This window comes from Capra hircus, chromosome 9, assembly GCF_001704415.2.
Source record: "Capra hircus breed San Clemente chromosome 9, ASM170441v1, whole genome shotgun sequence".
NCBI classification, from domain to species: domain Eukaryota; kingdom Metazoa; phylum Chordata; class Mammalia; order Artiodactyla; family Bovidae; genus Capra; species Capra hircus.
Genome location: NC_030816.1, coordinates 73,747,173 through 73,773,143, shown reverse-complemented (window position 1 = coordinate 73,773,143; position 25,971 = coordinate 73,747,173). Strand labels below are relative to the sequence as shown.

Genomic DNA, 25,971 nt, shown 5'->3' with positions numbered 1-25,971 from the left:
TTACTACCTGTCATCCTTCCACTACACATACCTATTTATAGCCAAAATTGAAGGTGGTTTTAAAATCAAGCCATTTCCTTCTAAAGTGTTTTAAATGATGCCTGCTTCAGTCGTGTCCAACTCTTTGCAACCCTATGGACTGTAGCCTGCCAGGCCCCTCTGTCCATGGAATTCTCCAAGCAGGAATACTGCAGTGGGTTGCCATTCCCTTCTCCATGGGATCTTTCCAACCCAGGGATTGAACCCATGTTTCCTGCGACTCCTGCATTGCAGGTGGATCCCATACCACTGAGCCACCGAAGAAGCCATTTAAATAATGGGTTACAATTTTAAAAAAATACTTTAAAAAAAAGAATTTTAATAGAACAGAAAATATCACATGGAGTAAAGGTAAGAATTATATGTTCTAGATCATATTGTAAAATATATGTCAATATGGGTGATGGTTAAAAAAAGACCAAACATTATCGTAGGGTAAACAGGATTATACTTAGAACCACAAGAGCAAAGGCACATTCTAATTTGACATTGATAGACTTATTAACTGATGTGATCCTTGGTTTCAGCCAGTGTTACGTGAAAGGAGCTATTATAAGTAACTCACATGGGCAAAGATTTTATTCCAAAAATACTGTACTTTTATCTTCAAAAAAAAAGGTTTATTTTTAGAGTGAGAACATGTCACTATTTTAAAATCCTGGTTCATTCAAGCTAAGTAGTCTTGGTACAGGATACAATCAAATCATGATACACACTTCAGTGATTTTTATACTGAGTCATATACTTAATATTAAGGCACATATACTGAATAAAAAAATAAGTGTTAAGTTCTTGAGCTTTTAAATTAGAATTTCATAAAGTGCTTTTCAAAAGTCTTATATATTATAGTAATTACGTGTATATAATTTCCTTAACAAAGGCACTTTGAAAAGGATTGGCACATGGCATTTTGTCTTGCCCCTTTTTTTCTTGGTAGTTTCAAACTTTCTTCACACGTCTTCTCTTCCATTGCATTTAAATTTTCTTTAATAATTCACCACTGGAACAGGCAGCCCTATTATAGAATAAGGTGAACTTTAACTGTCACTTTAAAGATCATGTTTTAGACAGCTTTAGGAGTTTAGCAATTTCTCTAGTGTACAAACCAAATCTTAATGGCTTAAAGAAAATTATATTTGAGTGGCAAATTTGAACCATTAGGCTAATTCAGAGTCTAAGATTTGAGATGGTGTTCTAAACACACATTTTATCTCCAGGGTTTTCTGCTGTTTTCTCAGGTCCATCTGGATATAAGTTGACGGCTGTCAGAGGTATAATATTCACTTTATCCAACTGAAGAATTCCTCTGAAATATAAAAATTAAAACTAAAGTAAGACAGGGCTACTTTGAGATGATAATTAAATCTATACCTGGGATTAGGTATTTTTGCTTCATTTTATTTATGATGGTTAGTTCACTTTAACCAAACTAATTGGTTTGGAGGAGTAAGAGGAAGATCCTTAGCTGGTACTGTAGGAGATGACAAGGTAAATTATAGATCTCCATGGCATACACAGTCCTAGATTTGCACAAAGTGGACAAGAGGACTAGGCCCAAGCAGCTTTCTAATCCGTACTCCACTGGCATGCAACCACAGGTCTTTAGACAGCATTTCTCCTGTTACTCATAGCTCAGCTGGTAAAGAATCCACCTGAAAGATTCGCTGGAGAAGGGATACGCTACCCACTCCAGTATTCTTGGGCTTCCCTTGTGGCTCAGCTGGTAAAGAATTCACCTGCAATGCAGGAGACCTGGGTTCGATCCCTGGGTTGGGAAGATCCCCTAGCGAAGGGAAAGGCTACCCACTGCAGTATTCTGGCCTGGAGAATTCTATACAGTCCATGGGATCCCAAAGAATTGGACACGACTGAGTGACCTTCACTTTTACTTTCTTTCACTTTCTCCTGTTATTAAAATACCTTGCTAGTCTTCAAAAATTTACTGCATTTTAAATTGATACTTTGTGGTTGAAAATACATAGTGAAGCCCTCTTGTTTCATTTCTTTCTTATTATACACAATGCATTTTCCGTTATAGACACTTGTTCCCTTTCTCTCCAGTACACTATGTTCTTAAACAGCAGTCTGTCCTAGCCACATGTGAATTCCCAAGACAGGTGTCTGGACTATATACGTATCCAATAAAAGTCTGTTAATTTTGCTAAAGCTGAAAGATGGGCTAGAAAAAAAGAGATATATTATCTTTTTCCCCCACTTGTCTTACTCTTCCTAATTTTTCTATTTTCTACTCTATAGTAAATACAACTACTTGTTAATCATTAAGAATACTAAAGTTGATCAAAAATGAGAAATACTTACTTGTATTCACAAACTGGGAAAAGCACCTTTAAGATGGTTATTACTATAACTGCTCCTATAATTCCAACCACCATGACGTTCAAAAACATAAAGAATATTGGGAAAATACTGCTCCAAAACCTGCACAGATCTTTTCTGAACTTTTCCATCCACTGACACATCACCTAAAAAAAGAAAAGTTTTTATTAGATGTGCAAGTTTCATTTGAGCTCTAAGAAACTTTAAAACTTATGTTCTAGTTTTAGGTGATGGTAACATTAATACTAACCCAAGATGGGCGGGTGATGGTGGAGAGTCTGACAGAATGTGGTCCACTGGAGAAGGGAATGGCAAACCACTTCAGTATTCTTGCCTTGAGAACCCCATGAACAGTATAAAGAGGCAAAATGATAGGATAGTGAAAGAGGAACTCCCCAAGTCAGTAGGTGCCCAATATGCTACTGGAGATCAGTGGAGATATAACTCCAGAAAGAATGAAGGGATGGAGCCAAAGCAAAAACAACACCCAGCTGTGGATGTGACTCGTGATAGAAACAAGGTCTGATGCTATGAAGAGCAATATTGCATAGGAACCTGGAATATCAGGTCCATGAATCAAGGCAAATTGGAAGTGGTCAAACAGAAGATGGCAAGAGTGAACGTCAACATTCTAGGAATCAGCAAACTAAAATGGACTTGAATGGGTGAATTTGACTCAGATGACCATTATATCTACTACTGCAGGCAGGAATCCCTTAGAAGAAACGGAGTAGCCATCATGGTCAACAACGAGTCCGAAATGCAGTACTTGGATGCAATCTCAAAAACCATAGAATGATCTCTGTTCATTTCCAAGGCAAACCATTCAATATCACAGTAATCCAAGTCTATGCCCCAACCAGTAATGCTGAAGAAGCTGAAGTTGAATGGTTCTATGAAGACTTACAAGACCTTTTAGAACTAACACCCCCCCAAAAATGTCCTTTTCATTATAGGGGACTGGAATGCAAAAGTAGGAAGTCAAGAAACACCTGGAGTAACAGGAAAATTTGGCCTTGGAATACAGAATGAAGCAGGGTAAAGATTAAGAGAGTTTTGCCAAGAGAACGCACTGGTCATAGCAAACACCCTCTTCCAACAACACAAGAAAAGACTCTACACATGGACATCACCAGATGGTCAACACTGAAATCAGATTGATTATATTCTTTGAAGCCAAGATGGAGAAGCTCTATACAGTCAACAAAAACAAGACCAGGAGCTGACTGTGGCTCAGATCATGAACTCCTTATTGCCAAATTTAGACATAATTGAAGAAAGTAGGAAAAACCGCTAGACCATTCACGTATGACCTAAATCAAATCCCTTGTGATTATACAGTGGAAGTGAGAAATAGATTTAAGGGCCTAGATCTGATAGATAGAGCACCTGATGAACTATGGAATGAGGTTCGTGACACTGTACAGGAGACAGGGATCAAGACCATCCCCATGGAAAAGAAATGCAAAAAAGCAAAATGGCTGTCTGGGGAGGCCTTACAAATAGCTGTGAAAAGAAGAAAAGTGAAAAGCAAAGGAGAAAAGGAAAGATATAAGCATCTGAATGCAGAGTTCCAAAGAATAGCAAGAAGAGGTAAGAAAGCCGCCTTCAGCGATCAATGCAAAGAAACAGGAAAACAACAGAATGGGAAAGACTAGAGATCTCTTCAAGAAAATCAGAGATACCACGGGAACATTTCATGCAAAGATGGGCTCAATAAAGGACAGAAATGGTATGGACCTAACAGAAGCAGAAGATATTAAGAAGAGGTGGCAAGAATACACGGAAGAACTGTGCAAAAAAGATCTTCACCACCCAGATAATCACGATGGTGTGATCACTCATCTAGAGCCAGACATCCTGGAAGGTGAAGTCAAGTGGGCCTTAGAAAGCATCACTACGAACAAAGCTAGTGGAGGTGATGGAATTCCAGTTGAGCTATTTCAAATCCCGAAAGATGATGCTGTGAAAGTGTTGCACTGAATATGCCAGCAAATTTGGAAAACTCAGCAGTGGCCACAGGACTGGAAAAGGTCAGTTTTCACACCAATCCCAAGGAAAGGCAATGCCAAAGAATGCTCAAACTACCGCACAATTGTACTCATCTCACATGCTAGTAAAGTAATGCTCAAAATTCTCCTAGCCAGGCTTCAGCATAACGTGAACCGTGAACTTCCTGATGTTTAAGTTGGTGTTAGAAAAGGCAGAGGAACCAGAAATCAAATTGCCAACATCCGCTGGATCATCGAAAAAGCAAGAGAGTTCCAGAAAAACATCTATTTCTGCTTTATTGACTATGCCAAAGCCTTTGACTGTGTGGATCACAATAAACTGTGGAAAATTCTTCAAGAGATGGGAATACCAGACCACCTGACCTGAATCTTGAGAAATCTGTATGCAGGTCAGGAAGCAACAGTTAGAACTGGACATGGAACAACAGACTGGTTCCAAATAGGAAAAGGAGTCCATCAAGGCTGTATCGTGTCACACTGCTTATTTAACTTCTATGCAGATACATCATGAGAAACGCTGGACTGGAAGAAGCACAAGCTGGAATCAAGATTGCCGGGAGAAATATCAATCACCTCAGATATGCAGATGACACCACCCTTATGGCAGAAAGTGAAGAGGAACTAAAAAGCCTCTTGATGAAAGTGAAAGTGGAGAGTGAAAAAGTTGGCTTAATGCTCAACATTCAGAAAACGAAGATCATGGCACCTCGTCCCATCACTTCATGGGAAATAGATGGGGAAACAGTGGAAACAGTGTCAGACTTTATTTTGGGGGGCTCCAAAATCACTGCAGAGGGTGACTGCAGCCATGAAATTAAAAGACGCTTACTCCTTGTAAGGAAAATTATGACCAACCTAGATAACATATTAAAAAGCAGAGACATTACTTTGCCAACAAAGGTCTGTCTAGTCAAGGCTATGGTTTTTCCATTTGTCATGTATGGATGTGAGTTGGACTGTGAAGAAAGCTGAGCACCGAAGAATTGATGCGTTTGAACTATGGTGTTGGAGAAGACTCTTGAGAGTCCGTTGGACTGCAAGGAGATCCTTTAGTCCATTCTGATGGAGATCAGCCCTGGGATTTCTTTGGAAGGAGTTATGCTAAAGCTGAAACTGCAGTACTTTGGCCACCTCATGCAAAGAGTTGACTCATTGAAAAGACTTTATTGCTGGAAAGGGAGTCTGAGTGAACTCCGGGAGCTGGTGATGGACAGGGAGGCCTGGCGTTCTGTAATTCATGGGGTTGCAAAGAGTCAGACACGACTGAGTGACTAAACTGAAATAAACATTTATACATCTTGCTTGACTGTAATGGTGGTAACATGGGTGTCTACACTTGTCAAAACTTAATTGAACTGTACATTTTAAATGGGTCCATCTTATTTTTTTAATGTACCTCAAAGTTATTTACAATTTAAAAAACTATTTTCTAGCAAAAGAGGCATAAATGTTTGTTACATGTTACTCTCCTTTACAATTATTTACACATGTTGTCTAACTAGAAAGGGCTTCCCAGGTGGCACTAGTGGTAAAGGATCCACATGCCAGTGCAGGAGATTGAAGAGACATGGGTTTGATCCCTAGGTCAGGAAGATCCCCTGTAGAGGAAATGGCAACCCACTCCACTATTCTTGCCGGACTGGCGGGCTACAGTCCCTGGGGTCCCAAAGAGTCAGACATGACTAAGTATCTGAGCATGCATGACAAGAAGGCTAGTCCACTTATACAGAATGGACCTGTCAGCTACGTGTTTCCAGTGTTTGGAAGACAACAGAAGGAAAGAGTCACAGACACCTGTAGCTTTTGGAACCCTACGGGGAGTTCAGTTCAGTTGCTCAGTCATGTCCGACTCTTTACGACCCCATGGACTGCAGTAAGCCAGGCTTCCCTGTCCATCAGCAACTCGTGGAGCTTGCTCAAACTCATGTCCATCAAGTCGGTAATGCCCATTGGTGATGGGGAGTTCACTGCGCACTTCAACAGTGATAGAGGAAACTTGGGCATGCTTTGATGGCAAGGACTGAAGAGTCTGTTCTTCCTTGCTCTGAGAGAGATGGAGTAGGATTAGTAAGGGCACCAGAGTTCAGGCATTCAAAAAGTGACCCAGGTTTCTCCAGTAACCCAAAGCAAGCAATCCTAACCTAACCTTCAGCAAAAACCTCTTCAAAGAATCATCAACCAAGTGTGCTAACTCACTGTACAAAGTCTTGAGGGGACTGTGCGTGTGTGTACATGTGTGCACGCATGAAGTCACAGAATAAACAGACCGATGGGGATATGAGAAAGACCCCCAAACAAACTGAAATCTAATGCCTTAACCATCATCATCTGAATCCATTACTAAGAAGGAAAACGGGAATACCTAAAAATGTCACATTAAAACAGTGATGAGTTCATTATTGACAATGTCCCATGGATCCAATTCTCATGGTTTCCACCTCATTTTAAACGCTAGCACTTACTTGCTTTACCATAACCATAAATGCTTGTAACACATAAAGATAATCCCAAATACCTGATTTACCTTATATGAAGATGGAGGCTCAGCCCTGAGAGGAGTTTCAGGTAATTTGCCAGGTAGAGCTTCATTTACAGTAGTTTCCACATTCCTGATAAGATACTGGCTGGTGGTCTGCAATGAACTAACACCTTCTCCTGAGAAGAAAGAGCCAAGTTACCAAAATGCTAAGAACGTGCTGGTGACTCTCCCACTAGTTCTAGGATTCTACACCAGTAACATTTAAGATGGTGGGAACATTTGCTTTTTTCGTAGGAGAAAAAGAAACATTTGATTGTTTAGATTTAAATGCCAGAAAGGAACCTCAAATTAAGACAGTAAGAAGGGAGCTACAGCAGTTACGATTCTGTCACATAGAAAGTCAAATTTTTTAAGTTCTGTGTTTCAGTGGAAGAAATGATATTTCCTCTTCTAAACGAATTTAAGTGAATGAAATTCTTATTATGTATTTTTAGATGATTTCAGCAAAATGTCCCTCTGTCATCAGCACGGACCACATTTTACAAAATGGATACATAAAGCAATACATGTTATAAAGCATTTTTAAAAGAAGCTTACTTCCAAACATATTAACTATGATGAAAAAGTTACCAATTAAAGAAATCATTTCCTTAATACTTTAAATAATGGTCTTTGAAAGTACCTTTTTTGGAGAGGTTGGGAAGGGTGAATAGAATGTCACTGTCTCGGGAAATCGAGTAGAGCATGCTTTCTTCTAAAGGCAGGGTGTAGTTTGAACGTCTGACTATTCCCTGATTCTTAACTAAAATATCAATTTCAGTAATGTCCTTTTGTTGAGCCTATGAAAAAATAGAAGCAATTACTCTTTATACTGTGTGGATCACAATAAACTGGAAAATTGTGAAAGAGGTGGAAATACCAGACCACCTGACCTGCCTCTTGAGAAACCTATATGCAGGTCAGGAAGCAACAGTTAGAACTGGACATGGAACAACAGACTGGTTCCAAATAGGAAAAGGAGTATATCAAGGCTGTATATTGTCACCCTGCTTATTTAACTTCTATGCAGAGTACATCATGAGAAACGCTGGACTGGAAGAAGCACAAGCTGGAATCAAGATTGCCGGGAGAAATATCAGTAACCTCAGATATGCAGATGACACCACCCTTATGGCAGAAAGTGAAGAGGAACTAAAAAGCCTCTTGATGAAAGTGAAAGTGGAGAGTGAAAAAGTTGGCTTAAAGCTCAACATTCAGAAAACGAAGATCATGGCATCCGCTCCCATCACTTCATGGGAAATAGATGGGGAAACAGTGGAACCAGTGTCAGACTTTATTTTTGGGGGCTTCAGAATCACTGCAGATGGTGATTGCAGCCATGAAATTAAAAGACGCTTACTCCTTGTAAGGAAAATTATGACCAAACTAGATAGCATATTCAAAAGCAGAGACATTACTTTGCCAACAAAGGTCTGTCTAGTCAAGGCTATGGTTTTTCCATTAGTCATGTATGGATGTGAGAGTTGGACTGTGAAGAAAGCTGAGCGCCGAAGAATTGATGCTTTTGAACTGTGGTGTTGGAGAAGACTCTTGAGAGTCCCTTGGACTGCAAGGAGATCCAACCAGTCCATTCTGAAGGAGATCAGCCCTGGGATTTCTTTGGAGGGAATGATGCTAAAGCTGAAACTCCAGTACTTTGGCCACCTCATGTGAAGAGCTTACTCTCTGGAAAAGACTCTGATGCTGGGAGGGATTGGGGGCAGGAGGAGAAGGGGAGGACAGAGGATGAGATGGCTGGATGGCATCACTGACTCGATGGACGTGAGTCTGAGTGAACTCCGGGAGTTGGTGATGGACAGGGAGGCCTGGCGTGCTGCGATTCATGGGGTCGCAAAGAGTCGGTCATGACTGAGCGACTGAACTGAACTGAACTGTTATTTTGAATAGTGACACAACCTGGTAAGAATCTAAAACTGAATTTTCTTCCCTGATTTCTGAAACTAACAAACTTGTCCTATTTACAGCATTCCTCTTTAAGATAATTTGCATCTTTAATCACACACAGTGCGCTTTAGCACACACTATTAGAGGTTTGCTCTGTTTCGTTCCATTGCCTTAAGAGAGACCTGGCCAGAAGATGGCAGCAGAGCTACGAACCAAATTCAGTCTCTTCACTTACTTGCTCTACTTAATAATGATCACAATTTTAAGGGATATAAACATGTATGATATGATCTTTTTTCAAATTAAGGCTTCAAATTCTAAGCAGGTAAATGCTAAAACAAGTAAGACAATTCTAAATGATTGGATACAGGCAACATTAGTGTAGCTTCTTTCCTTATCAAGTCAGAAATAAATAACTGAACGTGTGTGTAACACTGAACACAAACCTTTACAATTAATCCCCAGACGGCAAGCGCACTATCTTACCTGTTTTCCATCTATCTCTACTACCTCTTCTTGAATGACAATCAGCTGCAAACTGGAACCAGACGTCATAGGCCACTCATGAACTAAAATCCTTACACTGACAATTCCAAAATATTCTTTTTCCTCCAAGTTTTCCAGATTTTCATTCTTCACTGTTTAAAAAAAAAAAAAAAGTGATAGCTTTGAACAAAAAATGCCACCAAATCAGTAACTGAATTTGATCATTTTGTTGACATTTACATGGAACAAGACAGTTGTACACCATTATCTTTGCCTTTCTTTATTTCTGACCCCATTGATGTTTCAGATCTATGAAAACAAAGACAACTTGACAAACCTCTACAATTCTTGTACTCATTTAAAGGGAAAAATGCCTGATGACTTCCAGATTTTGTATGGAACTTCAAACTTGCCACACCTTTCCTATTCTTTTACATAGATTGGCTACGAGGAACCAGTAAGGTGTAATTGTTTACACAACAGGGTGGAAGACACAGACGATCTCAAGTGTTAGAGAGGTGAGCACATTCATTCATCCGTCCATTCATTCATTCACAAAATTCAGTGATAGAAAGGACTCTAGCAGTAAGGACACTTGAGGGTTTTTGTCAATCCTTTTCCCAGTTAGCAACTTGTTAATCGCTGGGAATGTTAATCGCTGGGGAGGGCGGGAATGAAGATGAGGGAGGGAAAGCCCCGTAATTACTCCCCACTAACTGTGGTGTTGGAGAAGACTCTTGAGAGTCCCTTGGACTGCAAGGAGATCCAACCAGTCCATTCTGAAGGAGATCAACCCTGGGATTTCCTTGGAAGGAATGATGCTAAAGCTGAAACTCCAGTACTTTGGCCACTTCATGCAAAGAGTTGACTCATTGGAAAAGACTTTGATGCTGGGAGGGATTGGGGGCAGGAGGAGAAGGGGACGACAGAGGATAAGATGGCTGGATGGCATCACTGACTCGATGGACGTGAGTCTGAGTGAACTCCAGGAGTTGGGGATGGACAGTAGGCCTGACGTGCTACGATTCATGGGGTCACAAAGAGTCGGACGCGACTGAGCCACTGAACTGAACTGAAGTGGACAAACGATGGAGTGGGATCCGCTATTGGCCCTGTTCCTTCTGGCTGAGAAATCCCACCCCCACCCCAGCAGCAATGGAGGGTGGCAGTTGCAACTGGTTTATAAAGCTAAGGAGTGCTATAGAAAAAGATACTAGAAACCAGTAAAACTGAGGCAAAAGCAGCATTTTGTTTCTGTTCCTCCAATGTTATTGGCTGAGAATAATCCGCCAAAAAGGAACCCAGATGGCTATCGTGCATGCAGGCTCAGCTGTTTAAGCCGACGCTGTGCCTTTACAGAGCTGTTCCCTTGATCCAGCATGCTCTCCGTTACTCACTCTCCTCCCTTAGGTTTTTAAATTTTATTATTTTTTGATGCGGACCATTTTCAAAGTCTTTATTGAATTTGTTACACTATTGCCTCTGTTTTGTGTTTTGGTTTTCAACCGTGAGGCATGGGGTGTCTCAGCCCCCCACTAGACTGAACCTGTACCCCCTTTATTGGAAGGCAAAGTCTTAACAACTGGATCTCCAGAGAAGTCCCCTCCCATACATCTTTAATAAACTCCTACTTGATGGTTCTAGATACCATATCCTTACAATACTGAGTTCATGCCTTTTTATAAAAAAATTTAAAGCACTAACAGTGTAGTTCTTAGTTTATAAACCTGTCTCAACTGGGCCGAGTTCCTTGAGAGGACGCATTACGTTCTTATTCTATCAGTTCAGTTCAGTTCAGTCGCTCAGTTGTGTCCAATTCTTTGCGACCCCATGAATCGCAGCACGCCAGGCCTCCCCGTCCAACACCATCTCCCGGAGTTCACTCAGACTCATGTCCATTGAGTCCGTGATGCCATCCAGCCATCTCATCCTCTGTCGTCCCCTTCTCCTCCTGCCCCCAATCCCTCCCAGCATCAGAGTCTTTTCCAATGAGTCAACTCTTCGTATGAGGTGGCCAAAGTACTGGACCTTCAGCTTTAGCATCATTCCTTCCAAGGAAATCCCAGGGTTGATCTCCTTTAGAATGGACTGGTTGGATCTCCTTGCAGTCCAAGGGACTCTCAAGAGTCTTCTCCAACACCACAGTTCAAAAGCATCAATTCTTCAGCGCTCAGCCTTCTTCACAGTCCAACTCTCTTATTCTATAGCCTATGAGAAGTAGTGATTCCACTCAGAATTATAAATGCATAATTTAAGACAAATACCTGGTCTAGTGGTTCTGTACCCTAACTATGTATCAGAATCAACTGGGAACAGTATAGATGCGAAAGCTTCACTCTAGTCTTAAAATCTCAGGGGGTACAGACTAGCATTTGTAATTTTTAAACAGGTACATACATTTTTATAAAGAAAAAAGTGGCCTAATCCCTGGTCTCAATCTAAGTTCACAAACTTGTTCCTCCTTGACTTCTGTGTTTCTGTTAATAAACCCCTGCCCCTTTTCCAAACTACCAAGGGCGAGAATGACTAGGCTACCATTGCCTTCTTCACTCTCATCCTCTAGCCAGTCAGCTGACCATTCCAGATCCAAAGTACCTCTCCTATGTGTCCTTTCCAGCTCCACTACCTCCCCACCCAACACCTAGTTCATTAGCTACTTACTCTTGACGTGTTTACCTAACTATTCTCCCCTTAAGCAGCGAAGCGCGCTGGCTGCCACGGACTGTGCAGAAGCGTGGTGGAGAGGAGCTACCCCATGCCCAAGGTTAGGGGCGGCAGCTGAGAGGAGCAACCCCACAACCAAGGAGTAGTGGCTGCGTGGGGAGGGCCGAGAGGAGCTACTCTACGTTCAAGGTCAAGAGGGGCGGCCGTGAAGAGATACCCCTCCTCCAAAGTAAGGAGCAGTGGCTGCGCTTTGCTAGAGCAGCTGTGAAGAGATACCCCATGTCCAAGGTAAGAGAAACCCAAGTAAGATGGTAGGTGTTGCCAGAGGGCATCAGAGGGCAGACACACTGAAACCATAATCACACAGGCAGAAAACTAATCACACGGACCCCAGCCTTGTCTATCTCAATGAAACTAAGCCATGCCACATGGGGCCACCAAGATGGGCGGGTCATGGTGGAGAGGTCTGACAGAACATGGTCCACTGGAGAAGGGAATGGCAAACCACTTCAGTATTCTTGCCTTGAGAACCCCATGAACAGCATGAAAAGGCAAAATGATAGGATACTGAAAGAGGAACTCCCCAGGTCAGTGGGTGCCCAATATCTTACTGGAGATCACTGGAGAAATAACTCCAGAAAGAATGAAGGGATGGAGCCAAAGCAAAAACAACACCCAGCTGTGGATGTGACTGGTGATAGAAGCAAGGTACGATGCGGTAAAGAGCAATATTGCATAGGAACCTGGAATATCAGGTCCATGAATCAAGGCAAATTGGAAGTGGTCAAACAGGAGATGGCAAGAGTGAACGTCGACATTCTAGGAATCAGCAAACTAAAATGGACTTGAATGGGTGAATTTAATTCAGATGATCATTATATCTACTACTGTGGGCATGAATCCCTCAGAAGAAATGGAGTAGCCATCATGGTCAACAAAAGAGTCCGAAATTCAGTACTTGGATGCAATCTCAAAAACCATAGAATGATCTCTGTTCATTTCCAAGGCAAACCATTCAATATCAAAGTAATCCAAGCCTATGCCCCAACCAGTAATGCTGAAGAATCTGAAGTTGAATGGTTCTATGAAGACCTACAAGACCTTTTAGAACTGACACCCAAAAGAGATGTCTTTTTCTTTATATGGAACTGGAATGCAAAAGTAGGAAGTCAAGAAACACTTGGAGTAATAGGCAAATTTGGCCTAGAAACATGGAATGAAGCAGGGCAAAGACTAATAGAGATCTGCCAAGAGAACGCACTGGTCATAGCAAACACTCTCTTCCAACAACACAAGAAAAGACTCTACACATGGACATCACCAGTGGTCAACACTGAAATCAGACTGATTATATTCCTTGCAGCCAAAGATGGAGAAGCTCTATACAGTCAACAAAAACAAGACCAGGACCTGACTGTGGCTCAGATCATGAACTCCTTATTGCCAAATTCAGACTTAAACTGAAGAAAGTAGGAAAAACCACCAGACCATTCACGTATGACCTAAATCAAATCCCTTATGATTATACAGTAGAAGTGAGAAACAGATTTAAGGGCCTAGATCTGATAGATAGAGTGCCTGATGAACTATGGACGGAAGTTTGTGACATTGTACAGGAGACAGGGATCAAGACCATCCCCATGGAAAAGAAATGCAAAAAAGCAAAATAACTGTCTGGGGAGGCCTTACAAATAGCTGTGAAAAGAAGAAAAGTGAAAAGCAAAGGAGAAAAGGAAAGATATAAGCATCTGAATGCAGAGTTCCAAAGAATAGCAAGGAGAGATAAGAAAGCCTTCCTCAGCGATCAATGCAGAGAAACAGAGGAAAACAATAGAATGGGAAACACTAGAGATCTCTTAAAGAAAATTAGAGATACCAAGGGAACATTTCATGCAAAGATGGGCTCGATAAAGGACAGAAATGGTATGGACTCAACGGAAGCAGAAGATATTAAGAAGAGGTGGCAAGAATACACAGAAAAACTGTACAAAAAACAGCTTCATGACCAAGATAATCACAATGGTGTGTGATCACTCACCTAGAGCCAGACATCCTGTAATGTGAACTCAAGTGGGCCTTAGAAAGCATTCACTACAAACAAAGCTAGAGGAGGTGATGGAATTCCAGTTGAGCTATTTCAAACCCTGAAAGATGATGCTGTGAAAGTGCTGCACTCAATATGCCAGCAAATTTGAAAAACTCAGCAATGGCCACAGGACTGGAAAAGGTCAGTTTTCATGCCAATCCCAAAGAAAGGCAATGCCAAAGAATGCTCAAACTACTGCACGATAGCACTCATCTCACATCCTAGTAAAGTAATGCTCAAAATTCTCCTAGCCAGGCTTCAGCAAAACGTGAACCGTGAACTTCCAGATGTTTAAGTTGGTGTTAGAAAAGGCAGAGGAACCAGAGATCAAATTGCCAACATCCGCTGGATCATGGAAAAAGCAAGAGAGCTCCAGAAAAACATCTATTTCTGCTTTATTGACTAGGCCAAAGCCTTTGACTGTGTGGATCACAATAAACTGTGGAAAATTCTTCAAGAGATGGGAATACCAGACCACCTGACCTGCCTCTTGAGAAACCTATATGCAGGTCAGGAAGCAACAGTTAGAACTGGACATGGAACAACAGACTGGTTCCAAATAGGAAAAAAAGTCCATCAAGGCTGTATATTGTCACCCTGCCTATTTAACTTCTATGCAGGGTACATCATGAGAAATGCTGGGCTGGAGGAAGCACAAGCTGGAATCAAGATTGCCGGGAGAAATATCAATCACCTCAGATATGCAGATGACACCACCCTTATGGCAGAAAGTGAAGAGGAACTAAAAAGCCTCTTGATGAAAGTGAAAGTGGAGAGTGAAAAAGTTGGCTTAATGCTCAAAATTCAGAAAACAAAGATCATGGCATCTGATCCCATCACTTCATGGGAAATAGATGGGGAAACAGTGGAAACAGTGTCAGCCTTCATTTTTTTAGGCTCCAAAATCACTGCAGATGGTGATTGCAGCCATGAAATTAAAAGACGCTTACTCCTTGTAAGGAAAATTATGACCAAACTAGATAGCATATTCAAAAGCAGAGACATTACTTTGCCAACAAAGATCCGTCTAGTCAAGGCTATGGTTTTTCCAGTAGTCATGTATGGATGTGAGAGTTGGACTGTGAAGAAAGCTAAGCACCGAAGAATTGATGCTTTTGAACTGTGGTGCTGGAGAAGACTCTTGAGAGTCCCTTGGACTGCAAGGAGATCCAACCAGTCCACTCTGAAGGAGATCAGCCCTGGGATTTCTTTGGAGGGAATGATGCTAAAGCTGAAACTGCAGTACTTTGGCCAACTCATGCGAAGAGTTGACTCACTGGAAAAGACTCTGATGCTGGGAGGGATTGGGGACAGGAGGAGAAGGGGACAACAGAGGATGAGATGGCTGGATGGTGTCACCGATTCGATGGACATGAGTCTGAGTGAACTCCAGGAGTTGGTGATGGACAGGGAGGCCTGGCATGCTGCGATTCATGGGGTCGCAAAGAGTCGGACATGACTGAGCAACTGAACTGAACTGAACTGATTCTCCCCTTCTGTAATCCTCCCTCTTCAACCATTCACAGGATGGTGCCAGATTAATCTCACCATCACATGGTTTTCATTACACAGTGTCCTTGCTAGACGCCTTCAGGGGCACCCCATGACCTTGCTGGTGGTTCTCTGCCTGGTCCTTCTTTTTCAGGCTCATTACAGTGCCCTCTCTCTCATCTGCCTAACCTCCCTCACATCCTCTGAGCTTCCATCTGGAAAGCTTCCCCTCTCTCGTGGTCCATTTCAGTGCTTTCCCTGTTTACCCAGTGGTCTCCCTCAGGGAAAGGTAGGCTGCTCGTCAGCCTACTCATATGCCCAAAGGCCAGTCACTAGAACAGAGACTCAATAGATGAGAAAAGGCAGTCATGTCAATACATCAGAGAGTACTGATGCATATGACTCTTCCTCCAAATCTGTAATGGCTGCTACAGAATAAAACTAGTAACAACAAGAGCCCTCTATATGCTTGACTTTCTCTACTGAGGGAGACCACTTTCCAAAATGGCTCTCAAGGACTCTTGCCCCTCCAGCCTTCCTGCCTCTTTGTAACTGCCTTCCAAGGAGTGTGAGCTGGACCTAGACACTTGTTTCTAACAAAGAGAACACAGCGAACGTGCTGGAATGTCACTTGTGTGATTAGATTATAAAGAATGTGACTGGTGTCTTGTTAGTGTGCTCTCTCCCTGACAGTCTCTCTTGTTCTCTGATAAAGCCAGCTGCCATGTTGTGAAATGCTCTACAGAGAGGCCCCCGTGGCAAGAACATGAAGGATGGACTCCAGCTAACATCCTGTGAGGAACAATTCACAAGGAAATGAATCCTGTCAAGAACCGCAGGTGCTAGGAAGCAGATCTTTCCCAGCTGAGCCAGAGTCAGAGGACCCAGCTAAGCCAAGCTCAAATTTATGACGCACAGGAACTAGGAGACAGTAGTGTCACAGGCTACGACATTTGGATTAAACTGTTAAACAGCAATATAACTAATACATCTACAAAGAAGAATTTTTTTTGTAAGAATTAAGGATAGAAGACCCTTGCTGTAGTTGCATTCAATGTTTTAAAGATTCCTATAAAATGATAAGACAGGCTTTTACTTCAGCTTTCAAGGAAATAAACTCAATGCAACTGGGATGATTAGAAAGATGACTGTAAGAAATAAAGCAGGCAGACTGCGCCCCACATCAAATTCCTAATACATACAACATCAGTGGAATGTTCTTCAAGCCAGTAATGGCACTTCTTTTCCTCGCTATGACGGATTAACTTACAGTACACCAACTCTCTCACTGAGAACTACAGAAAACATGCAAAAACGTGAACGCACACATAGACACTGAAATCTGCACTGAAAAAATACGAAGCAGAATTCTTCAGGTAGAGGGAAAAGAACTCCAGAGCGGAACACAGATATTCAGGAAGGAATGAAAAAGAATAGAAAGAGTAACTGTGAGGGTTAGCACAAAAGAACACTGGCCTCCAGGAGAACACTAGGAACAACTTACGGTGCTCAGGGTTTAGGAACCCAAAGAGCTAAAATTCATGAAAATAGCAACACAAAAGCAGCGGGGGGAGGAATTCCCTGGTGGTCTGGTGGTTAGGACCCGGGGCTTTCACTGCCATGGCCCAGATTCAACCCCTGGTCAGGGAACTAAGATCTCTCAAGGCACAAGGCTAAAAAAATAAAAATTAAATTGATTAAAAAATTTTTAAAGCAGAAAGAGAATAAATGGAGTTTCAGTGTTCTCAGATTCCTGCAGTGCTTGGGAAATGATAAAAGTATCTCAAGGGTAACCATTAAAACAGTAACATAATATAAAAACCAACAAGATAGAGGGGGACAATGAAACAAAAAGTAAATAACCCAGAAGAAAAAAAGAAACAGAACAGATAAGACACAGATAGAAAACAATTAATATAGACTAAATCTAAATATATCACTTATTACATTAATGTAAGTAAATTAAAATTCCAATTAAAGACAGAATGATAGCCTGAATTTAAAAAAAAGAAAGAAACCACAAGTATATGCTGCTTGTAAGACATTCACCTTAATTATAAGGACCCAGGAAGACTGAAAAAAAATGGAAACACACCACTAAACAATCCACCACCCTCCTCCATGCCCAGCCAAAAAGCAGTTACTGGTAAAATAATATATTTAGATAAAGCTGATTTTAAGGCAAGAATATCACTAGAGCTAAATAAGGACATATTATAATGACAAAAGAGTGGATTCACCAGAAGACATAACAGCTCTAAATCTGCATGGATTTAGTAATACTGTATGTCAAAATACACAAAGCAAAAACTGACAAAAATGAAAGAAAAGACAAATGTTCATAGTACAGATTTTAACATACCATTCTCAGTAATTCATAGGGCAAGCAAACAAACAAAAATCAGTAAATCCATAGAAGACTGAGAGATATAGAACATCATATCCAACTAATTACATGATTAACTTTCTTTTCAAATACAAATAGGAAGCAACATTTATTAAAACTGGCCATATGTTAAGCTATACAGCAAGTCTCTAAATTCAAAGGGTTAAAATTATACAGCTACATCTCTGATGATAGAGATGGAATCAGTAAAAAAGAAAAAAAATTCCTCAGTGTTTGAAAATTAAGCAATATACTTCAAAATGACTCCTAGGACAAGGAAATATCACAATAAATAACTGGAAAACATGAATGGAATGATAATAAAGACACATAATGAATTAAGTATAGGACACAAGTGCTCAGAGAAATATTTACTGCCTTAAATCTGTATATTAAAATAGGTAACGAATACTATACAAATTTCTCATATTCTTTATCTCATTTAAACAATGGGTATATTCCAATGTAACATGTTTGCTTGTCTTTAAACAACTCAAGATTTTAAAAGATTAAAAAGGAAAATGTAAAACAGACATAAAGATAGAAGAATCAGAAAGACAATTCACTCTTCTCTTTGCTTTTTACAAATGTGAAGAGATTTTGCCTTGCTTGTAAATCCCTATTTACTACCTCTAGGCACATTCTTACATTGTTATTAACTTACCAGACATGCAGTTCCGAGCAATATCAATGCCATGATAGAGAATATGTGAAAATGCCAGAAATAACCAATATTAAGTAGGAAAAGAGTTTTAAATCCATTAGTGTTATCATATACTCTAGTAATGATGTATATTATTAATTTAAAATGGAAATAAATAACATCAAAGAATTGTGTTTCACTTATTTGGTGTTATTAAAAACACAGAACAATTATGGAAATAATTTAGCAGTACTTACCTATCAAAGTCTGACAGCTTATTCGGGTTACACCACTATTTACAGGGAAGTCATTTACATATACCTGTCCACTCTCATAGGTTAGGTTAAGAACAACCTTAAAATAAAGCAGCATATACATTAATTCCAATGGTTTACAAATGATGACAAACTTCATGTCAAAAATACTTTATCTAACTAAATGAGGTATATAGATAAAAAATAAAATAGTCTGCATGATACTTAGCTAAATGATATAATGAAAGCATAACAAAGACACACCTGTTCTTTAGACATCTCCCCATCCTCCAGGGTGGTTACATTAATTCTGAGGCTGTCCTGCAAAATAAATACATAGATCAGGTAGGTATGCATCTGCTGAACTGCGAGTAACTCAGTTCATTCTCTTCTCCCTCAGTTGTACTTACTGTATGATCGCATATGACTACATTTAAAGAACCCTGTTAAAAAACTCATCAGGAAAAACAAAAAAAAAGAAAAAACACAATTCATCAGTTTCATTTTTACAGCTCTTTTGTGTGTGTGTAGGGGGTGGCTTTCAGGATCTTAGTTCCCAAACCAGGGATGGAACCCAGGACCCCAGCAGTGAAAACATTGAATCTTAACTGCTAGACCACCAGGGAATTCCCTCTACAGCCTTTTAAATGCCATTATTCACAATTTCAGTTTTTCATAATCTATACACTTATCCATTAATATGAAATATATCATGTATCTGAGCATGTAATATGCAAATATAAAGTTTAAAAGAAAAGATAAACACTCATGTATCTCCTGCTGCTGCTAAGTTGCTTCAGTCATGTCCAACTCTGTGCGACCCCATAGACAGCAGCCCACCAGGCTCCCCCGTCCCTGGGATTCTCCAGGCAAGAACACTGGAGTGGGGTGCCATTTCCTTCTCCAATGCATGAAAGTGAAAAGTGAAAATCAAGTTGCTCAGTCATGTCCAACTCTTAGCGACCCCATGGACTGCAGCCTACCAGGCTCCTCCGCCCATGGGATTTTCCAGGCAAGAGTACTGGAGTGGGGTGCCATTGCCTTCTCCCATGTATCTCATACCTAGGGGCAAAACTAAAATGTCATTCATATCTTCTAAGTCCCCTGCATGATCCTTTCTGTCACATTTCCCACTGCCCCTCAGAAGGAATCCCTATACTGTCTTCCATGTTAACACTCCTTGCTTTCCTTTACGGTTTAACTCCCTATGTTCTCTTTCTCTAAACAACCTACTGTTTAGTCTTATGTGTTCCTGAAGTTTATAAGGGAATAATATTGCATGTATTCTTTTGGAACTTCTTTCATTTAAAACAGTTATGTGGGCAGACACAGACACTTTTTTTTTTAACAGCATTGTGTAATATACCATCAATTTATTTATTTGTTCCATAAGAGCGGACATCAAATGTTTCCAACTTTATTGTTTTCACATACAAACTTGCTCTTATCCTTCTTAAAGGTGTCTTCTAATACCCATGGACAAGGACTTGGGGTGCACAGTTTCAGTGCCTCTCATGGTATGCTCAAAGACAGTCTACTCAAATATTTAAGTTTATTCATGAGATGCTTACTACACAGAAGAAAGCACTATTTTAAGTATTCAGGGTCACAGGAACTATAATTTGTTATCTGTAAACGAAATTCTCTCCTAAGTGTATTCACAGACGTTGTTATCCTAGAATAAAAAGAAGACTCTTCTTGAATACCTTGAGGGAGTATTCTTAATTTTCAAAGAGAAAAATTATTCATAAACATCAAACTAACATACCAGTGTATTTCTTGGCACCATGAGCAACCCCAATACTGTATATATTTCTAACAAATGAGAGACTAAGACAGTGCTTTTATGGGCTGAGTTTATTGATTCCTGGGACAACTTGATAAAGAGGATACTAACATGTAAGTCCATACCATCTATTCAGGATGACTTTGGTCTACTTCCCAACTCCCAGAGGAGCCCAGGAAGCTTTAGGACTACTGATTCCTTAGCTCCAGCCCAGTTTCCTCCTGGCCCATCCTTATCTAGAATTAAGTGTGGGTTAGAACAAGTGAACTCATCTCTTAGAACAAACTAACATTCAATAAACCATCAAGTTGCTGGCTGTATTGTTTTATGCCCAAATTTCAGTCAATAATTCATTCTTTCCAAACTAGACAATCTATTTGAAAACTGTAGAGTACTGTTCTTCTAACAGTCTGGAGATAAGCCTCCAGTGATGCTCTTCTGAGAAACCTTTTTAAAGCTTCTGCCTTTCAGTACAGAGCATACCCTATATTGTGAGCCATTTACTGCACGTACATACATCACTTGCTCAGTAGAACTGGGCCCACTGTCTTTGGGAAAGACAATGAGCAGGCACGAGCAGACTGCATTTTCCAGAGGGCCACCTCCAATTACATGCTTCTGGATCTTCTTGAATGATTTCACATCAGGAGAGACTCTCATGCCTTCCTGCCTCCTAACCCAAAGTTCAGAGCCAGGTCATATTTCTTGTTCTTTCCAAGAGCCTCTGATGGAACTGGAAGTACAGGCTCGTCAGCCAGGGCAGTGTACACTTAGAAAAGGGTGGCAGAACTGAAGTCTCTCCCCACTCATTTTCAATTCTCCTCTGATTCCGTCACTCACAATCGCCCACCTGGGACAAAATGGCTTCCTAAGAACAAAAGTAATAGATACCTGGTTTAAAGTAAGTCTAAGGGGAATAAATGAAATAAATATTTACACATATAAGAAATAAATATTTACACATATAAGAAAAGAAGCATCCTCTGGCCGCCTCCCTCTCTTTGGTGACCAAGTCATTTCATTATCAGAAGAATGAACTGTAAAAAAATTTTTATTACTTCACAATCTGTGTAACCTCAACATCTGACAACTTAAATATGTAAACAAAACAGAAATGCTTACAATCCAATAAATCTGAGTGACTGAAGACATACACAGAGAATTTTCCTGATTTCAACCAATTTTCTTACATTTAGGTCAGGCGGGATACGAAGATAAACAAATGAAAACATGTGTGATAAGTGAAGTTGCTCAGTCGTGTCCGACTCTTTGCAACCCCATGGACTGTAGCCTACCAGGCTCCTCTGTCCATGGGATTTTCCAGGCAATAGTACTGGAGTAGATTGCCATTTCCTTCTCCAGGGGATCTTCCTGACCCAGGGATCGAACCCGGGTCTCCCGCATTGTAGACAGACACTTAATACAAATGGTCAGCTGAGTTGGCATTATTCAATATGGTATCCACTAACCACAATGTGACTATTTACATTTAATCAAAACTAAACAACATGTTAAAAACTCAGTTCCTCAATCACACTGGCGACATTTCAAATACTCAATAACCACAGTAGTCCAGTAGTTACCGTGATGCGGAGAGTTCAAACACACCATTGCTGCACAAAAGTCAACAGAAAAACTCCTATCATATATGCACGACCACTCTAAAACTCTTTCAAATATTCTGTACCTTTGAAAATTTTCACAATACAACTTTGAAAAATGTTTAGATTCAGAGCCTCAGCTTCCCACATACACCTTGCAAGGAATGAGATTCTCCTCCCAGTTGCAGAGCATTCATTCAACCAATGAAATGAGTGTAGATCTGGACTTTCCAAAAGCAGACAGAAGTCATAAGGAGAACTGAAATGAACAACTAAGAACCCACAGTATGGTGTACTATCAGCCTGCAGTCTAAAGGCAAGCATATAACAGGAATAGACTCAAAGGTCTTTGGAATTCATAAATAACTATGATAAATCTCTAAAGTCTGGAAAAGGGGTAACCAATGACTCTATTTCCAGGACTCTAGGAATTACTTCATTTTAACTTGGTCTCAATCTCATATTCATATTTTTGAACAGCTGCAACTGTGGTCCACTTCGGATATAAGTGGTTCTTAGAGCTTGGGATGGTGTGGCTTCTTGGAATGTCCCAAGAGAACCGAAACCGAGGTACGCTATTATTTTCGTAGCCAGGAAGGTAACGCTGAAACTCTTAAAACAGTTAAAGTACAACAGTGGCATTTATGGTGTCAGTCACCCCTGAGTGCTGGGTGTCCAGGTCTTGATTAGTAAGAAAAGGTGCACCTACGTCGTTTATCTTCATTCTGGGAAAATCGCATTGTGAAGTCTTCAGACTTTCCCCCTATCACACATTCAAGGGCTGAGTGGCAAATACTGGTTAAGGGCAGTGAGAGTCCCCCCTACCCGGGCAAAAGCAGTAAGAACCAGTCAGTCATCCTTCAGTACAAGCACGCGGTGATGCGCAAACTTCAGCCCACCTCGGGGTCACCTGGATGGAGAGCTTGCTGGAACGCTCTGCTGGGTCCTCACCCTGGTGCTTTTGATTGGAGCGTTTCTACCAGGTTCCCAGCGGATGCTGGCGCGCCTGGCCCCAGCGCGCTTAGAGACCGGCTCCTCTAACACCGCCCGCTAAAGGCAGGCCGGCAGGGTCAGCGCTGGGTCTTCCGTCCTCTGCCTCTGAGGCCCCCAGGCACCCGGCTTGCGCGCACCTCGAGCCCCGCGCGCCAGGGGCAGGCATTCCTTCCCGCCGCCCGCCGGAGCAGACAGGTGGCCTGGAAACGCCCTCGCTCTCTCGTTGAGCAACTTCCACGTTTCCCTAGCACATAAACACTGCCTCGCCCCAGAGCCCGGCTCTACCCCAAAAAGGCGCCATGACAAAAGGCTGTGATCGGCGAGTTTCGACGGCAAACGCCCGTCAGGACGGCAACAGCCGAGACTACGGCAACAAGCAGTTTCGCTGCGCCGGGCTTAACCACACGTCAAAGATTCCCTTTCACTCTCGCCTCCCTCGTCCCCTGCCGCCCCCGTTTCCTTGGGAGCTTCTCCCCACCACTCCCAGCCCTTTGGGAGCCCGACCCCCAGTCCACGGCCTGCCCGCAGGGAGGTGGAAGGCGTCAATGCAGACGCTGCAGTCCCAAGTCTCCGGCCCGGGCTTCTCCCCCAGGATCCCGGCAGAGTCGCGCCCGCCTAGCCCTACCTTCGGGGCTGGCGGCAGGAGCGGCGGCTCAAGGGTGACGGTCGTGAGCCACCCGGTGGCCGGCAGGGCCGCGAAGAAGAGCAGCCGGAGAGCGAGGGGCGCCCGCGGAGCGCCCTCCATCTTGGACAGGCCGGGGGCGGGCGGGCCTGGGCCTGCGGGAGGGGAGGCCGGGGCCTAGCGGGCCTGAGGGGCGGGGCCTTTCGTGGGGCGGGGGCCTTTGTCGGGGCCGGGCGGGGCGGGGCGAGGGCGGGGCGAGACCCGGAAGTCCCCGAGAGCAGCGGGGGTCTTTGGCTTTGGGCCGCCGCACAACATTCGGGGGCGGGGTCAAGTCACAGAAGGTCCGATTTCGTCATTAGACCGGCTCTCTGATTTGAGGAGAATTTCCTCACCTGAATGAGTGTAAACATTCTCATTGCCTTTGTTTTTGATTTAGTATATACTGTTTGTGTACGTCAGTATGTCTTTATGTGTATATATTTACATATATCTACAAAGTGAAAATAAGGGTAATGTATCAGAACACTGTTGAACGTATCACATTTGGATAATCAATCCTAAAGGAAATCAATCCTGAATATTCATTGGAAGGACTGATGTTGAAGCTGAAACTCCAATACTTTGACCACCTGATGCGAAGAACTGGCTCATTGGAAAAGACCCTGATGCTGGGAAAGATTGAAGGCGGGAGGAGAAGGGGACGACAGAGGCTGAGATGATTGGATGGCATCACCGATTGGATGGGCATGAGTTTGAGTAAGCTCTGGGAGTTGGTGATGGACAGGGAGGCCTGGCGTGCTGCAATCCATGGGGTCGCAAAGAGTCGGACACGACTGAGCGACTGAACTGAATATCACGTTTGGAGTATATCACTTAGCGTGCCCTGCTAGGTCGCTTCACTCCTGTCTGACTCTCTGCGACCCTATGGCCTGTATGTAGCCCGCCAGGATCCTTCCTCCATGGGGGTTCTCCAGGCAAGAATACTGGAGTGGGTTGCCATGCCCTCCTCCAGGGGATCTTCTCAGCTGAGGGATCCAACCCCTGTCTCTTCTGTCTCCGGCACTGGCAGGCGAGTTCTTTACCACATGCGCCCGCCACCTGGGGAAGCCCTCACGTTTGGAGAAGGGATTGATTAAATCGGTACTTCTCACCTTGGTTTGCACTTGGGAATTGTCTGAGCACTTTTACAAACTGCTGTTTCTGGGGTCTTCCGGGGAACCTGAGTTTCTGATTTAATAAGTCTAGGCAGCAGCTTGGGTATTGATAGTTTTTAAAGTTCCCCAGGGCTTTATTGGAGAAGACAATGGCAACCCACTCCATTACTCTTGCCTGGAAAATCCCATGGACGGAGGAGCCTGGTAGGCTGCAGTCCATGGGGTCGCTAAGAGTCAGACTTGACTGAGCGACTTCACTTTCACTTTTCACTTTCATGCATTGGAGAAGGAAATGGCAACCCACTCCAGCGTTCTTGCCTGGAGAATCACAGGGACGGGGGAGCCTGGTGGGCTGCCGCCTATGGGGTCGCACAGAGTCTGACACGACTGAAGCGACTTAGCAGCAGGGATTTATTGTGCCAAGGTCAAGGAACAACCGCGCATTAAGTTCAACATTCATCTGATCACTGGAGAGGCAGAGAGCAGCACTCTGCTGGAAGCCAGGTCACCTGGGTGCTCAGGGCTTTTCTAGTCAGTTTCTTAACCTATAAATTGACAATGACAGATTTTTCTTCCCCACTTCAGGTTAAAAAAACTTTTGGTGAAACCCTCTAAAGCAAATGTGAAAATAAATTAAAGAAACCCCATTTAAAATAAAGTCCGGGAGGCAGTGGCATGGGGGAAGTGGATGAAGGCAGTTGAAAGGTACAAACATCCAGTTATAAGATAAATACTAGGATGTAACGTAAAACACAATAAATATAAGCAACACTGATGTATGTTATATTATGTAATATATGAAAGTTGGTAAGAAAGTAAATCCTAAAAGTTCTCATCACAAGAAAATTTTTCTTCTATTTTGTTAATTTCGTATACATATGAGATGATGGATATTCACTAAACTTATTGTGATAATAACTTCATTATGTTGTATACCTTAAAGTAAACTGAAGTAAAAGTTGCTCAGTCATGTCCAACTCTTTGCGACCCCATG

The 25,971-nt window shown here is 42.1% G+C and overlaps 1 protein-coding gene across 3 annotated transcripts; it reads right to left on the bottom strand.

The window, feature by feature from the left end:
• Positions 557–24,019, bottom strand: GINM1 (glycoprotein integral membrane 1). 3 transcript variants are annotated; one of them, XM_018053333.1, is made up of 10 exons: positions 23,827–23,939; positions 21,568–21,644; positions 21,125–21,475; positions 19,086–19,142; positions 18,825–18,921; positions 9,298–9,449; positions 7,550–7,706; positions 6,913–7,043; positions 2,359–2,522; positions 557–1,345 (listed from the first exon to the last, which is right to left on the bottom strand). In XM_018053333.1, exons 4-10 carry the CDS (start codon positions 19,098–19,100, stop codon positions 1,234–1,236), a joined length of 828 nt encoding a protein of 275 aa, XP_017908822.1. In that variant the 5' UTR covers positions 19,101–19,142; positions 21,125–21,475; positions 21,568–21,644; positions 23,827–23,939; the 3' UTR covers positions 557–1,233. The 3 variants fall into 3 exon arrangements, with proteins under 3 accessions (XP_017908822.1, XP_017908823.1, XP_017908821.1); XM_018053334.1 differs by lacking the exon at positions 21,568–21,644 and having other exon boundaries at positions 23,827–23,936; XM_018053332.1 differs by lacking the exons at positions 21,125–21,475; positions 21,568–21,644 and having other exon boundaries at positions 23,827–24,019.